We start from the raw sequence: 17,843 nt of genomic DNA, 5'->3' as shown, positions 1-17,843 counted from the left end.
TGTGCAATTCTCATATTTAACTATTTAATGTTAAGTATTTAATTCTCATATTTAACGTACAAGGGCACATAAGGGACCATGAGTCAGCTGACTCTCCATAATCTTCTGCATATTCCTAGTTTTTTCCCTGCTTTTTCTCTAGCAAAAGACACCAGTGTGCTCATGTATTTGGCAAAATGTACACACAGGTGGCGCCATTACATAGGTAACCACTCAAGTCTAATAACAGGACAAAGAATACGTTTATATACTAAAATGGGTTTGCTAGTGCTGTTGTTAATAATAATACGTAATTGATGTGTGAATACTATATTTAAAATTTATGTATAAATACTGTTAAGTACAAATTAAAATGCAATACAGGCAATTCATTTCCTGTATATAATTGCTAAGGTCACTCATAGTGTACCAGGGTTATATTTAGCAATGTGTGTGTGTTACTTTAAGCAGAATAAGGGTGACCGAGGCAAAGGAAAATGATGGAATATGCATGAAAACAGATCTGACAAATATGTTTCAAAGATATAGTCAAAAATCAATGCAATATCAAAGGTATAATTGAGGATTGGCGAGATTCAGACCATGGGGAAGGACAAGGAGGGTGGAGGTAGTTGAGGGATGTGGTGGAAGGTGGGGGCAAAGCCTGGGGACAAAGCAACAGCAGGCTCTCAGTTCATCGCTGGTCCTGATGCTGAATGTTCTATGGTAACCAAGCGCTGTCTTTAACTGCACTTAAAGCCTCGTGCTGCAGAGAGACACGTTGACTCAGACGGTGAGCTCTGGACGCACTCTTAGAGGCAAGAGATACAGGATAACAGAGAGACGGAGATCACAGCCGCAGAAGATAAGCTGCTGGGAAGCTTCACCCTGTGCTTTGGACATCAGTCTTACATCCAGGTATCGTCTCTCACCTTTTTCACGCACACTTCACACACAGTTTTGTTTGCCTCTAACACAGACAACAAAATAATCATTTCATTTTGAAATCTCTTTATCTGAAACTACAACCGTTTTTTATTTTTTTTTAAAGAAAAAACTTGAAAAGCAACAGGGTTTTTTTTTTTTTTTTAATGAAGGTAATCTTCATTTCCATATCATCCAAGAATATGAATGTATGAGAACAGATGAGTGTATCAGTTATTGCTTGGTCGTACACAACAGTGCTGCGTTAACATTGCAACAGGTGCTGCTGTAGTAAAAATGAGAAGATTAAATGGAATCAAATTTCACAGCAGGAATTAAGCTAGGAGCCAAATAGCTTAAACGTACTTTCTCTTTTGCATAGACTTAATTATGGAATTATATAGTGTTAGTTTAAGTTTCTTTCATTGTATCAATGAAAACAATTACTATTACTACAATTACTATTACTGGAGTATTATTTAATGCCTTGACTAATAAAAGGTTATCTGATCTTTGTCATTTTTATCATTTCTGATGCTTTGTATATGACATATGAAAAAAGAATATTTAACTGGTTATGGTATAGGATTTTAATGATTTTGTAAAACAAATGCCACCACATCACAGATGTTGCCACGGTAGATTTTATTACCCTGCGTGTGGAAAAGGCAGGATTCAATCATCGCATATTATAAGAGGACTGGGCTGGCATACAAGATGAGGGTCCCACAGGGGACTGAATACATGCCATGACGACCACAACAACTTATCAAGTAATTGGATCCGACTGCTGAGCTTCAGGTAAAAGTCCTCAGCTCAGGGAGTCGAGTGACGTCTTGCTATGACCCCAGAGGAAAAGCATCACAGCTGTCGGAAATGCACACGTTCTCTGGGCCGTCTGCCCTGCTAGTCCTCATGCTGCTAGTATCATAACAGATCTCTTCTATGGTTGCTGTGTGGAATTTTACCATGGAAGCTGTACTGGCCTGTTTGTATGAAGGGTCTGGGCATTTTGTAGTATCTTGGACCCCAGGAATGAACAAGCACCTGTTTTGAGTCAAGATAAAGCAGAGAGTGTGTGACTTGCTCTGATTAGGACGGCTAAAGAGACCCATAGACGGGGATGAGAGATGGCAGTAGGGGCATTATTTGGGCACGAGCGTGGTGATGGGTTTATCCAAAAGCATGGAAAAGAATGAAAACAAAAGACAGGATGTTTGGTGTAAGAGTGAAGAAAAGCACGCTGGGTGTTGGATCTGGTCAGGAGACTAAAACAGAAGTCAGTTTTTTGGAGAGGTGATGAGGGACAGGTGATGAGGGACTGTGATGAGGGACAGGTGATGAATGACATAAATTAGGGACATTTCATACTCAACTGTTTCTTCTTCTGGGATCCTGGATTTCTCTTTCTACTGAACCATATATTTCCTAATTTTCCTGTAATGTCACTAAAAATGGAATCATCACTGGAGGTTAAATTTATGGCTACAGCAATGTCACTTGGTCATAAAGTTTTTAAATTGAGCTTGAAAAAGATGATTAATTAATTACTTATAATGTGATCTGTCACAGAGAGGTCAGCAGGTTTTTACTCTTTTCTCTAGAGGAGACTATAGAATCGTAGCATTGCAGATGCATTCTCATCACACTTCATATCAGCCATTTCTTCAGCATACCCTAAAACACGCTGCAGGAAAGCCACCGTCCAACCATTCCGATCCCTTCCTTGTCAGTTTTTCCGTTAGTTGCTTATTTCAGAACTGGTTTCTCGTACATCTAGCTCTGGCAGTCAGCAGCATCCCGGCAGTTTATGCAACGCACAGATTTCTGAAAGCTGTTTCACCATAACAGCGTGGAGCGACCCACCTGCGCCGCTGGCTGAATGGTGCATCACTACACCTGTGCTGGGCACGATTCAAGCGGCCCGCATCAGTGCCAGGGTGCACAATCAATTGGTGCTTTTGTTAAGGCTCTTCACAGAGCCGTAGGTGCGATCTGGGCAATTGTCACCCTGGACACTTATACGCAGGCAGTCGATTTCATCAACTCAGAGCCCAGTGCAGCTGAATCCAATTAGAATGAATGGTTTTCTAGAAGCTTTCATTTTTGGACACGACGTAATGTTACGTTATTAATAGTTGTGTGATAATTTGCTGTGTTATTATAATTAAAATGCAGGATAATCACAGTAATACATGCAAAAATGTTAGATCGTGTTAGATTTACTTAATTTTTAACTAACTTTCTAGTTTCTTTTCTACATATTAGCAACTTATATCACACATCTAAAATGGCATGGTCCACAAATGCTGGACTGATTGCCTCATGCAATCATTCAAATAGATCAGACCCCAGAAATGACCAGCGTGATTGTGATTTGCTGATGCGCTGATCGTGAGCACGCTTAGCTTTTTAATGATGCTTCACCCTCACAAATGGAACAATCAACGGTGTGGGGACATGAGACAGTTCATTGATCTGTCAGTGCTGTAAATGAGATCTTGTCTATGCTGCCCCCTACAGGACTCACTGGTCAATGCATGACAATGGATGTGCTGCTGGGTCGTGCAAACAGTACAGCCTCCCTGAACAAGAGTGACCCCTTAGACATGTTCTCAGGCCTGCAATTGCTCTTACGCTTCAAGCCGGTCTTTGTGCCTCTCTACTGCCTCCTGGTGGTCGTGGCCTGCATGGGCAACGCCTTCCTGCTGGCCTGTATCCTCGGCGACAAGAAGCTGCACAACGCCACCAACTTCTTCATCGGCAACCTAGCGGCAGGCGACCTGCTGATGTGCCTGAGCTGCGTGCCCCTGACCGCCTCTTACGCCTTCGACGCCAAGGGCTGGGCATTCGGCCGGCCGCTCTGCCACCTGGTGCCCTTGCTGCAAGCGGCCACCGTCTTTGCCTCTGTGCTCTCCCTCACTGCCATCGCCGTGGACCGATACGTGGTGGTGGCCTACCCAGTCCGGCAGCGGATCTCTCTGCGGGCTTGTGGGGCTGTGGTGCTGGTAGTGTGGGCCCTGTCTCTGCTGCTCGCTGCTCCGCCCTCCCTACATACACGTTACGTGGATCTGAGGCCCAGCGGACTGGAGCTGGTGGTGTGTGAGGAGTTCTGGCCAGACCCCAGGCGACTGCGCTTCCTGTACTCCTGCCTCATGCTCTTGGCCTCCTACATGATCCCCCTGCTGTCCGTCTGCATCTCCTACTGCGCCATCACGGCCCGCCTCCGCCAGCGCTCCCTCCCTGGCGCCCCCATGCACAGCCAGCACCGCTGGAACCGCAAGCGCCGCAAGACCTTCTCCCTGCTGGTGGCCTCCGTGCTCGCCTTCGCCCTCTGCTGGCTGCCGCTGCAAGTGCTCAACCTCCTCCTGGACCTGGACAGCGAATTCCACATCGTGGGTAAGCGCTATGTGAATGTGCTGCAGGTGTGCTGCCACCTAGTGGCGATGAGCTCCACCTGCTACAACCCTTTCATCTACGCCTCGCTGCACAGCAAGGTCCGGCTGCACCTGCGAGCGCACCTCTGCCCGCGACGCCAGCCCGGTACCCTGGCCGCCCTGCGCACCTCCCACCACAATGCTACATGCCTCAGCCTTGTGTCTGAACCCCTTACCAAGGAGGGCCAGGAAATTCCCAGGCCATCCGCGGCCAAGTCCCTCTAGGACCCTGTAGCTTTCTTGTTGGCCCTGGAGTATAGGGCTGCACGATTTGGGGAAAATATCGAATCGAATTTTTCTGACAGAAATTGCGATTACGATTTGATTTGCGATTTATTTTTATGTCAAGCTTCAGTTCAATATTCAGTATGTAGTAATTTTAAAACATATGACGCAGCATGAGATACCATCAGTATTAACTCGTCTATATTCTAATGCAAGGATGAGAATTTAAACATGTGATGTGTCAAGTTAAATAAAGTAATAATGAAAACAATTGCAGCAAAAAGAAAAATAGCGATCTTGCAGGTAACGCTTATTACCCTCCCAATAACACTAGAACCGCCTTTTCCCACGCCAATAAACAAGCAAGAACTACTTTGGTGTATGCAGCCCTTTTGTTTGCGCTATTGTGTTGTTAGCTGCTGTTATTAACACTAATAACACTAAAAAAAACCGTAATGTTCATAACAGAGTGGCTGTTCTGTCCTGAAACCGTAAAGCTGGAAATTTTTAAACGTAGTATGCATTTTATAAAATGTTGAATAAATAGAAGTCGTTTATTGGTGATTTCATGTTGGTCGAAGTTTCCGCTTTTTAACAACTGTATACGGTTATTTTCTATACAAATCAATTCAGGTGAAACAAAAAATGTACGTGTTCATTCATGGTTGCAACAAGAAATCTTACGGCAAATCTATATTCCATTCTGAACTTAAAATTAGCTGCATCAAAAACGTTAAGGCAGTTTGCAAACCATACAGACTATTTACAAGGTAATAAAACTTACATACATGTAAATGTGTGTGCAGAACAGAGAACAGAAAATCTCACTCCATGCAGCTGACCAAAGTTGCCAACCCTGCATTTTATTTTAAATGAGAAGTAAAATGCAGTTTTCGACTGCAGCTTATCATTCTTTTGCTTTGTTATTCGGACAAATACAAAACGAATGATTAAATGATTATATGCGTCTCTTTTTGTATGTTTTCTAAATAAGACCGCGTTCCCATACCCAACTGTAATAGCGATTAAAGCGATCTATTATTTTAGTATTTATGTTAAAGCAAGACTTTTATTACTGGGGATTAATTTTTGGAAACACTTAAAATTTAATAAGCACAAAAACATATGACATAAACACAACTGTATTGTGGGTTTTACGGCTTTTTTGGAGGTCACCGACGCCGCTGCTGTGAGAATTACTGACGGTCTCATTGTTGTTTTGATGGGTTAGCGGTATACTAATGCTATTGCCTATTAACAAAAACCAAAGGTATGATACGCTGAAGTATATTGCAGCTGGTGTTGAAAAGGAGCATGCTGGTTCTATTGATGACAGGACCTTTCTGAAACAATCTCGGACCATGAATTCACTTATAGCTCAGTAGCGGAATCAATATTTTTTCCGCACCGCGAATGCAACATTTACTTCGGGTTTCACTTGTTTGCTGTTTGTGGGCGTGTACTCCGTCGCCTCGGGCCACTTCTGATTGGTGAGCATGACTGTCACGTAAGGAGCACGGCGCTTGTGATTGGTGAGAACGACTTTAACATAGGGAGCACGGTATGAGTTTGCTAAACTATTCTTAGAACAGTTTTAAAACCTGGGTGCTGTATAACGTATGTCCTAAATCACAGCCTTTGCGATTTGCTAATCGCGTTCTTTCAAATCGCGATTTCAATTTGAAATCGATAAATCGTTCAGCCCTACTGGAGTAGCCCCCAGAATGTAGTTGTGCTGTTGCTCAAACTAGAGACAGCATGCATAGGCTACCAGGATATTTTCTGTATTCTTCACGGCTATTTTGTTGTGTAGACCACAGCAGTGTTTTCGTTGTGTAGACCACAGCACAGGTTTTGTGTTGTGTGGACCACAGGCCGGTTTTGCCCATGGATTTTTTTCCCTTGATCCCGGCTGTTTTCTTTCCTTGGCCATTAAATGTTATCACAGGAAGGTGATCTCCATCTCACTTTTTTCTAAACCTCGAGAGACACTTAGGCTTAACCCCCCCCCCCCCCAGGATTATAAGCCGTGAATAAAATGCTTTTCCTCTCTCTCTGCCTGCAGTCACAGTCGGAGAACAGTTTGTAACAGAAATAGGCCACTATGCAAGCGGTGATTCTCAGAAGGAGGTGACAATTACCGTTTAGCACTGGGACTCAGATTGTTAGCAACAACAGCTTTCACAACCGGGCTATATTTGGAAATTAAAAATACCTTTGCAAAAGCTCCAAAGTACACAAGACCAAAATCCACATCAGTGATTTTTTTTTTTTTACACCAGATGTGACCTTGGCAATCAGGGATACACAGGGTTATAGGTTCTCCTCAATGCAATCCTGATTTTTGAGCTACTTTTGAGTTATTTTAAAAGCAGTTCACATATGTGGAAAATATATCATTATGTTTTTACATCAGTGAGGATTTCAGAATTGTGGGATGTGCTGGCTCAGTGGGTAGCACTGTGGCACACCTTTAGGTTGTGGGTTCAAATCCCATGTCTGCTTTGTGTGGGTCTGGAGTTTTCATGTCAACCCAGTAATCTGGTTTCAACTCGTAGTCCAAAACAAGCAGTTATTGAGCTGGCCTGTAGTGTATGATGCGTGAGTGCATGTCTGTGCAGTATCACGGCCTGGCACCCCATCCAAGGTGAACCACACACTACCCTAAGCTGCCTCAGATAGACTCCAGGTCCTCTGACCAGACCCCTGTCTGTAACAGAACATCATGAACTTTTTGTTCTTTTTTTATTATGTGTTAGACTGAAATTTAATTTATGTTAAGAGCATTTGAAGCCTCGTGTTAACCATCGTCTCTGTTAAGTATTACATAAGGAGGTGCCAGGGGAGGGAGGGAAGTTATGAAAGCACATTATTAAACCAAATGACAACAGTGGGAACTAAAAAGATGAATCAAAACAATCAAAACTGAGTCCACAGTCCCACTTTCGTCAATATCAGTGTTTTACCTGGAGCTCGTTTTGCTTGTTCTTCTTATCACAGTGTTCTCATGCTTAATTAGTTCCTGATCCCTGTGGGGCTGCAATTCTAAGATATGCACTGCAGGTAATTTTTCTACCAATTAAGTGGCCTCCACAGCATTATGCTCAAGTATATCTGCCCTCATGTTTAGCTTTAAAATCAAGATTTATACATGGGGAGCTACCGGAGAATATACCAAGACTGCTTTTCCAAAATCATGTTTCTGAAGAAGCTTTTGATTTAACTGTGACGCTTGTCTTCGGTCCTGGTCACGGAAACATAATTTACTCAAGAGCGGGGCTATAACATAGTTAATCTCATCAATTGAGCTTTAATAAAATATTTATCCTGCTGTCGCCACTTAAACTTTTTGTATATTTGTTCCCTGGAATAATACGAAACGACTGTCCTTTCTGAGAGGGAGTGACAATTAGTGACAAAAATGGCAACCACACTTTGAGTATACATACAATGAGTATTCAGATTTGCATTTGATTTAAAATATATGTACATAAAGCCTAGAATACACCTAGATTATAGTGTTTACTTATCACAGTAATAAACATGTTGCTAGTAAGATTGAAGACCAAGACAGAAGACAGAATGTTCTGGAGAAACACTGACTACTGAGAAACACTGACTACTGAGAAACACTGACTACTGAGAAACACTGACTACTGAGAAACACTGACTACACGGTTGCAGGGAGTTGACATTTTGTGATGGCAGCTAACAACAATAATAATGTTTATTGTGTTCTTTGTAAAGCATGGGCATTTATTTATATTTTCCTTCATCTGTACAATCGTGTTGTTTTGTTTCTGCAAACTGATGCATGCATGCTTTTCCGAAAGAAAAAAAAAACTTTTCTATTTCCATTCTACCTGGATTACGAGGGGCGTTTGTGTTTTAAAAAAAGTCTAAAAGGGAAAACCAGTCAGCAGTTCTGTCTGGTTCCAATGACATAAAAATGGGCTTTTGTAGGTGGAATTCTTAATGTGAAAAGTATTTTCAAATGCTTTGTCTGCCAGTCACTCACAGACTCACTCAAACATTTTGGATGGTGGAAAGAGGATTTTACAAAGTTTCAATACAGACATGTTGCAAAATAGAGTAGCTGTCTCACATTGCACAATGTTAGAGATGAAAGACTCAGAGTAGCCTTTTAATACCTTTCAACTGCACACAGAACCACTGGATCCATTAGATAAGGTTGGACACACAGATATTAACACACACACAAGTTGGCTTTCTCCACTTTTTGTCTCTATGCCATACTACTGTATATTTTTAGACTTGTATTAATATTAATTAGCATTTGTGAGATATGCTGTATTACGTGAGATTAGTACATATGTACAAATATAGCCTTGTTAAAGTGAATAAACTTGCTAAATTTAACCAATCATCGTGTCTTTTAATTACTGGAATGGAGTCAGCACATACATTTTCAAATGAAAGTTCATAAAAAATAACAACTAGCATTCATTTACATATATATATATTTATTTATATCTAAGTGACGAAAAAAATATATATGCATGCCAGACTGATGATGGATTATAATGGTTAAAGTATTTTGTAAGACAGAAGCTATTGCGACTACCTTTAATTAAGCACACTATTTTAAGACACTGTCATTTTGGGTAACTCCCACACCCTGCCTACGGTAATGTAACTCAAGACCACAAGTCATTTGACAAGGCGCCGGAATGAATATATTCTAATAAACTTGCAGCAGACAAAAGTTTAACCAATTAAAGCAACCAAAAGTCAGACTTTTACTCATGGTCATCATTGTCTTGTTTTGTCTGACTGGCTGCAACCAAACTATGTCCCTTGTTTCAGTGTCTTGGTTACACATATTGAATGTTTGCGAGAAAGTTGAGCAAATGATTTAGAAAAACATCCTTAAGAAATGAGCTCCTTGGTTTAATCTGGATTAGTCTGCCGTCTTAGTGGACTACAAACTCTAACATTGACTATAAAAATTACATCGACACATTTGGTAGCATTATGTACATTCTTGTACAATAACCAAGCCAGATGACAGCTATCATCACCATTATTGTTTACGTCTGAGGAACTGCATTGGTCCTCAGCAAAAACATACACACCTGTTTCTGCAAACGTGTTAAAACTGGGTGGCGAATGATGCATTCAGGGATGTCGATAATGTCGAGCAACGAGAAAAGGGATGGAGACACTTGTAGATGTAAATCATGCCCTCTCTCTTATCTGGTCCTTGAAACACTCCATATAACTGAAAACAAGGCCTCTTCTTTATGCAGCGATCTGCCAGTTTACGATACAAGTACCAAACATCGTATTTTAGATGCATTAGTGTATTTCTTTGCTTTGAAACTCTCCTTAATCAGCCATGCATATCGTAAATATTTAACAAAGCAGTTCAATTTTAAATTACAATATAATAATAATATATAATGGATACAAGTCTGCAATCTACTGGTTATATGTAAGAAAAGAACGTATCATAGTTTTGATTTTATAATTTAGTTTTTATAAGCAACTTATTTTCAATTTCCACTTGAAATTCAATTTTAAGTTAATTCAGTTTTAAGTTAGTTTTCAGTGCAGTTTTATTAGTTTTTACTTTTAAGATATATTTTTATTTTGTTTTTATACATTTTAGTTTTGGCTTAAGTTTTTGTAATTTTATTTCTAGTAATAGACTGAAAAATTAATGTTTCTAAGCTTCTAATCATCCTGCATTAATACACAGTGCACATTATGTACTAATGTCCTAAAATTTGGAAAAACATGTACCAGGTATTAGTAGTTCTAATTAAAGATTAACAGATCATTCATTTGGTTAAATAGTATTTTAAAACAAAACAGCTGTTTGTTGTTTTATTTCAATTAGTTTCGGAAGCAATATTTATAGTTTTCATTTAGTTGTAGTTGTTCATTTTATTTTCGGATCTTATTTTATTCGTTTACAAAAACATTATCCACTACTTTTAGTTTTCATTAACAATAATAACGCTGAAACTAATTACAAAAATAAGGAAGATCAATTGATCAAGGCACATGCGCTACATCTTTTAACACCTTCAGTTATATGATTCTCTTACAAAGATCTCATCTTATAGTTGTTGTAACCAAAATGGTGGATGCCAGTCTATCATTTTAATACGTTGATGGGATGTTACTTACATAATTAACTCAGGAACGACACTGATGTGGAAGTGCAGGCTTTTGAATAAATACGGTGTCCTTCATTCAGTCACACATTATGGGCTATTTACAGGCACTGATTGACCTGAATGACTTGTTTTTGCACTGTGAGAAGAACCCCCATGAACACAAGGAGAAAACGCTAAAAAAAAAAAAGCTAAAAAACGAAAAGTCTAGTTTTAAAATGAAAGAGCATTCTTGCGTTCCTCATTTTCCCCTCAACCCAAGCATATGACACAACATGGAGGAGTGTGTCTGATTCCAGGCAGGTCTGAATAGTCACTCAGTGCTCAATGAGGCCTGGCTTATAATCGTTCCTCTTTGACTGACTGCAATATCAACGCACCATTACGGGTTATCATCCCTCGGCAGAGGGTCAAAGACGAAAAGACTCACGTTCATCTTCATTTCCTTCAGCTAGACCGCATTAATTAAGCGCTTTGCAGACACCCATCCGTCGCACAAATGTCAGGAAGGTCCAGCAAACACTCCAGCTGTTTGCTTTAATGCTATTGTTGCCGTCAAGCTGTTGCCGCATTTTTAATATGGATTATCACCGAGGATCCAATTTAGTATTTATTAACACAGACAGATTTTAATTAGAACAGTCAATTTTCTGTATTTCAAGGTCGGAGAAGGAAAATTCTATTCAAAACAGAAAATTACAGCAGTGCTTGTTTGAGCTGCACGAGACCTTTGTGAGGGATCAACAATTATATTAATTTGATTATAAATAATACACAAACAGTATTACTTGCATGGTTGTCTCGTCTCAAATCTTCATTTTTGTGACTGTTCTTTGTCATTTGGTTGCGGGCGAGGGGTCTGTGTAACACAGCACAGACGTGGGGGGGGGGGGGAGGTATGATAAATTAGTTATTATGAATGATACAGAGACTCTGCAGGAAAGCAACCGCACGCTAGGGACAATCGTGAATCAAAAAATGTCAGACCTGATCATTCTGTATCAGATATTTTTGAAATCATAGTGCTCGGAATTCAACATAAGACCAACAAAATACAAATTAACACAGAGTATCAAAGACATAAAAATGTCCATTCACAAATACGAAGGAGGTGGACTAAATACCTGCATAACAAAAAAAAAACCACGTGGGAGATAATAATGAGTGAGTCTTTTCTTGTCGCAGTTGTCATGGTATCGCCTTTGGGTCTGATTGCATTTCGCGAAACACAGCAAAGACGGCTGAGTACTTGTGTGCTACAGTATGCGTGTAACGTGCTATTACACATCCAATAAAAAACGCAACAAAGACGGCAGAGTACTTGTGTGCTACAGTATGCGTGTAACATGCTATTACACATCCAATAAAAAACGCAACAAAGACGGCAGAGTACTTGTGTGCTACAGTATGCGTGTAACATGCTATTACACATCCAATAAAAAACGCAACAAAGACGGCAGAGTACTTGTGTGCTACAGTATGCGTGTAACGTGCTATTACACATCCAATAAAAAACGCAACAAAGACGGCAGAGTACTTGTGTGCTACAGTATGCGTGTAACATGCTATTACACATCCAATAAAAAACGCAACAAAGACGGCAGAGTACTTGTGTGCTACAGTATGCGTGTAACATGCTATTACACATCCAATAAAAAACGCAACAAAGACGGCAGAGTACTTGTGTGCTACAGTATGCGTGTAACATGCTATTACACATCCAATAAAAAACGCAACAAAGACGTCAGAGTACTTGTGTGCTACAGTATGCGTGTAACAAATGCTATTACACATCCAATAAAAAACGCAACAAAGACGGCAGAGTACTTGTGTGCTACAGTATGCGTGTAACATGCTATTACACATCCAATAAAAAACGCAACAAAGACGGCAGAGTACTTGTGTGCTACAGTATGCGTGTAACATGCTATTACACATCCAATAAAAAACGCAACAAAGACGGCAGAGTACTTGTGTGCTACAGTATGCGTGTAACAAATGCTATTACACATCCAATAAAAAACGCAACAAAGACGGCAGAGTACTTGTGTGCTACAGTATGCGTGTAACATGCTATTACACATCCAATAAAAAACGCAACAAAGACGTCAGAGTACTTGTGTGCTACAGTATGCGTGTAACAAATGCTATTACACATCCAATAAAAAACGCAACAAAGACGGCAGAGTACTTGTGTGCTACAGTATGCGTGTAACATGCTATTACACATCCAATAAAAAACGCAACAAAGACGGCAGAGTACTTGTGTGCTACAGTATGCGTGTAACATGCTATTACACATCCAATAAAAAACGCAACAAAGACGGCAGAGTACTTGTGTGCTACAGTATGCGTGTAACATGCTATTACACATCCAATAAAAAACGCAACAAAGACGTCAGAGTACTTGTGTGCTACAGTATGCGTGTAACAAATGCTATTACACATCCAATAAAAAACGCAACAAAGACGGCAGAGTACTTGTGTGCTACAGTATGCGTGTAACATGCTATTACACATCCAATAAAAAACGCAACAAAGACGGCAGAGTACTTGTGTGCTACAGTATGCGTGTAACAAATGCTATTACACATCCAATAAAAAACATAAGGAAAGACAAAAATAATCAACCGGTAAATGATGAATTATTTAAATTACTCTTTGCTAAACTATTGTGCTTTAAAATAGGAAAAATATTAAAATGTAAGCCTAAATTTGGACTAAACTCACCTATATACAAACCCTTCATTACTTTCTCTAGTGTAGTATAGTAGACTGGCATATATGTATGTTTTAGGTTTAAAAGGTATAGGCCTACTATTCATTTTTATAAAGGAAATAGTCATTGAAAAAGGTTAGAAATGATTATTTTGAAATTAAAATAATTATGTTCAAACTTTGCTTTTGTCAGAGTCCTCCATTTGCAGCAATTACAGCCCTGTAGACCTTGGGCATTCTAGATGATGGTTTGTTGAGGTAATCTGATGAGATTTCACCCTGTGCTTTATGAAGCAACCCCCACAAGCTGGATTGGCTTGATCGGCCAATCGGTGATCGGCACGTCTAACATATCATTTGGTCAAGCTGCTCCAATAACAGCTCAACAGAGTTGAGATGCGGTGACTGTGCTGGTCACTCCATTATACACAGAACACCAGCTGGCTGTTTCTTCCCTAAATAGTTTGGAGCTGTGTTTGGGTCATTGTGCTGTTGTAGGACCAAACTGGCTCCTATTAATTACTGATGCTCCAGACACTCAGCTAGTCCAAAGAAGGCCAGTTATATTGCTTTGTTAATCAGTACAACAATTTGCATCTGTGCCAGCATAATGGCAAAAGGGTTTTATAATGACCAATTAACCTTTTAAAACGGTAAACTTGCATTAGCGAACACAATATTCTACTGGAACACAGGACTAATTGTTGCAGATAATGGGCCTCTGTACACCTATGTAAATATTCTATTAAAAAACAGCAGTTTAGCTATTATAGTCATTTACAACATTAACGTGTGTGTGTGTGTGTGTGTGTGTGTGCGTGTGTGTACACCATGTAAACAAGCAATTTCTATGCACATTTTCATTTTAGTGTTGTGCAGATAACGTAGTGACAGTAGGTGGATAAAATAAAATGCCATTGAAATTGGCAAAATGCTACTTAATTAGTTATATTATTCAATTTTCACACACAAAACTGTGGCATGGGAAAGGTGTGCGCTGTTCTAGATATAAGGTATTAGGAAGTTAAAATTTAGTATGCAGTGTATGCGTTGCACGTTTATGCACATTGAGAGCCTTGATTGTTCCCTTTACATGGCTCAATTACAACTGCACCAGAGGCTGATTGTTATCAGATTGTTATACATAAACTCCATTTCTGACTGTAGCCCTCACTTGGATACCCAATTTGTATGTTTCTTTACTAATCAGCACATATTATGACGCCCGTGTACCATCTCCACTCTTCTAAAGGTATGAATTTGGGCTCTGAGGGGGGTTTTAGGCCAAATGAGATGTGCTGTATTTCCCAACCAACAGTGTTTGTACTTAATTAATGTTGTCTGTGAGAAAAGGTGGCTGTCATTGAGCATATGTTTTCCAAATGAAAAACAGCGTAAACCTGCAGAGACACGACCGCCACTCAAGCCTTCGGTGGAAATCAAATTTACATTCAGAAGAAAGTTTGCTTGTGAGCTTGTTACTTCAGCTCGGCAAGACACAGCAGAACGCCGTTGTCAGGACAGAGAACGTTTATTGATTAAGTATAGACACTGTCAGTTCATAATCCCAGCAGATGAAGAAATTCTCAAAGCGAAAATGAGCCAAGGTAACGGGATCAATGTCTTATTGTCCGTGGAAGCGGTTGTCATAGATAACAGAACCAAAATGACATCCTTCTGAACATTCAACCCTGACTTTTATCAGTAACAAAAGAAGTATTCATTTGGCTGAAAATCATTTTACATACATTATTTGGTAATATTTTATGTAACTGTACCTTCATAATGCATTCATAAGACATTCATAAGCAGCATGTAAGTATACATTAACAGCTTTAATATACATTAATAACAAACATTATATAGTAACAAGCAGTACAGTCATATAATCATACAATGTTTGTTATTGGAGTGTATAACAGCTACTAAGGCATGTTAGGATGTTAAGATATATATATATATATATATATATATATATATATATATATATATATATATATATGTTAAGAGATATATATATATATATATATATATATAAATACACACACATACACACACACACACACATATATATACATGCTGCTTATGAATGTTCTATGACTGCATTATAAAACCATTATGAAGGTGCAGTTAATGTGAAGTGTTACACATTTTAGAAACAAAATATATTTGTGATCTATCAAATTCTAATTAGGTCTATTCTTTTTTATACCTCTAAGTATTGATTATTTTTCAGTAAACCCCCTGCCCACAGATGCATGTTCATTATCCTAATGATTTATATTAAATCTATTAGGTGAAAATGATCAATTATACACAATTACCTATGCCTAATTTTCTAAAATGATGGTAGAAAATGCCACCTTTTATCCAAAAATAAAAGTATTAATGCGACAAAACCTTGCTTAAAAACATTTCACGTCATGGAAATGAAATAATGACATATAATTGTTCTACTTGTTCTCTGTACGTTTAAACACTTCATATGTTACATTAAAGTACTGTCAGCGAAAATACATTGAAATATGTGTTCTCAGACGAATGGAGAAGATATGATTTCACATAAAATTCTGCACATCAGTATTTTCTAGAAAAAGAGCAAATCTTTGGATAAAAATCAGGTTTGGCCAACAGATAATTTCATTAGATGAAATTCATACTGCAGTGCAAATAATTAAGGCATCTATTTGCATCAAACTCTGTGCATTTGTATAAGAGCAGCTGGGTTTGGATTAGCGTAGCCAGGCCTTGTACAATGGGGTGTCCAGACTAAACCCAGTGATTTTACTGAGGCAATATTTTGCTGATGGGAGGGGGACCTTGGTACATTTTGCGAATGGCAAGCATCTTCCATCAATAATCTCGCAATGGAGTTGGTGACACACCATGATTAATGCCCCCCCCCCCCGAAGGGCAGTCCTTTAATACCTTACGTCTCAAGCAATTCACGTGTTTCTGGGCACAAATCAAGAAATTCAGGGCTATTGTCAATGTCCACAGTGGCCGCAGGCAAAAGAATAAAGATTAACAAGCAATTCTGAGAGGTGAGTAATTCTATTCTGTATTTTCGTGAATATGTATGAAATTTACATAATTTACATAAGTCATAAATGTATGAGCATGTGTATATGCACAATTTACCATTATTTCCTCAGAAGCAAAAAAAATGTGCCAGACCAGGTACTGTACCAGCAGAGGCAAGACCTGCATAGACAAGGTGCAGACAAACCTCAGAAAAGGTCAGAGCTTGGTGATCATGAACACACATTAATCCGCTTGTTAAATCATGACTTTTGAATCACATGATAATACAGTTTCCAAGGCCAACCCACAATATTTTCATGTTTAGGGGTGTAATGATATACAAAATTCACAGTTTAGTACAAACCTCGGCTTTGGGTTCACGGTTTGAAACAATTTTCGTGCAGCAGGGTAACACAGTTGGGAAAAGTTGTAAACCAAAGGCCATGTTTCCATTGATGTCCGAATAATAATAAGAGATGCTGTTTAAAATTTTTTTTAGGTCATACTAATCATGATGAACTAAATCCCATGTTCTCTACTACCCAGTATGGTCACCTGTCTGTAGCTGAATTTCCGTAAATGCCACGGAGAGACTAACTGTTTCTGCCTATCTCCGGTGGTTCGCAAACTCAGATGACATCGTCTGAAACACATTAGCACTAACTGTAACCAACATTAACCGTAAAAAAAGCTCACAGTTACAATTAGCATTCAGGCTAGGACTCAGCAATCAGCATAGGTTTCCATGTTGAACATCTACTTGTGAATTTAGATTCTACCCATGTCAAAAAATTTGTTTCAATATACATACCAAATCGAAAATGATGTGCCGAGCGTGTACTGATGTACCCATAATTCCTCCAGGAAAAACAGCTACACTCATCATTCTGCTTGAATTAAAGGAATTTAGCCTCTTTTTCACCCATTTGGTTTTCGCTCCCCTTTAAAATTGAATTATAAACAATGCCTTGCAGAAAAAATAAGTAATGTAAAAAATGTTTTACCATTATTGTTTGTTTTACGTTATGCATTACGGCAGGCTTAACAATCGGATTTTACAAATGCTATTTGTCCCTGTAGCTTGTCTGCAGAATAGCAACATCACAAATGTTGTGGGGTTGGAGAAAGGTGCCGCCATTAGTCACCTTAGATTTTCAGCGGGCAAACTGTCACAACAGATCCCTATATCGACTTATTTATCTCCTATTAAAAAGGCTACGGTCTTTAGCTTACGTACAGCTCATTCAGCATGAATGCCAGCCGAAGCAAATTAGAGATCAGAGCCACAGCAGAGTCTGCGGCTAAGTGGCTGTGAAGCAGGCTGTGGGCGACCCGAGTGGAAAGCAGCTGCAGAGGCAATTAACAGTCAGGAGCAGGAAAACAAAATGGGACC

At 39.3% G+C, this 17,843-nt stretch overlaps 1 protein-coding gene across 1 annotated transcript; it reads left to right on the top strand.

Moving 5' to 3' along the window:
* Positions 1 to 776: 776 nt before the first annotated feature.
* Positions 777 to 5,316, top strand: LOC111844901 (prolactin-releasing peptide receptor). Its single transcript, XM_023813801.2, has 2 exons — positions 777 to 897; positions 3,427 to 5,316. Exon 2 carries the CDS (start codon positions 3,444 to 3,446, stop codon positions 4,563 to 4,565), a length of 1,122 nt encoding a protein of 373 aa, XP_023669569.1. The 5' UTR covers positions 777 to 897; positions 3,427 to 3,443; the 3' UTR covers positions 4,566 to 5,316.
* Positions 5,317 to 17,843: the final 12,527 nt, after the last annotated feature.

The sequence above is a fragment of the Paramormyrops kingsleyae genome, chromosome 17 (assembly GCF_048594095.1).
Source record: "Paramormyrops kingsleyae isolate MSU_618 chromosome 17, PKINGS_0.4, whole genome shotgun sequence".
In the NCBI taxonomy this organism is placed as follows: Eukaryota; Metazoa; Chordata; class Actinopteri; order Osteoglossiformes; family Mormyridae; genus Paramormyrops; species Paramormyrops kingsleyae.
This window is presented reverse-complemented; position numbering and strand designations above follow the sequence as displayed.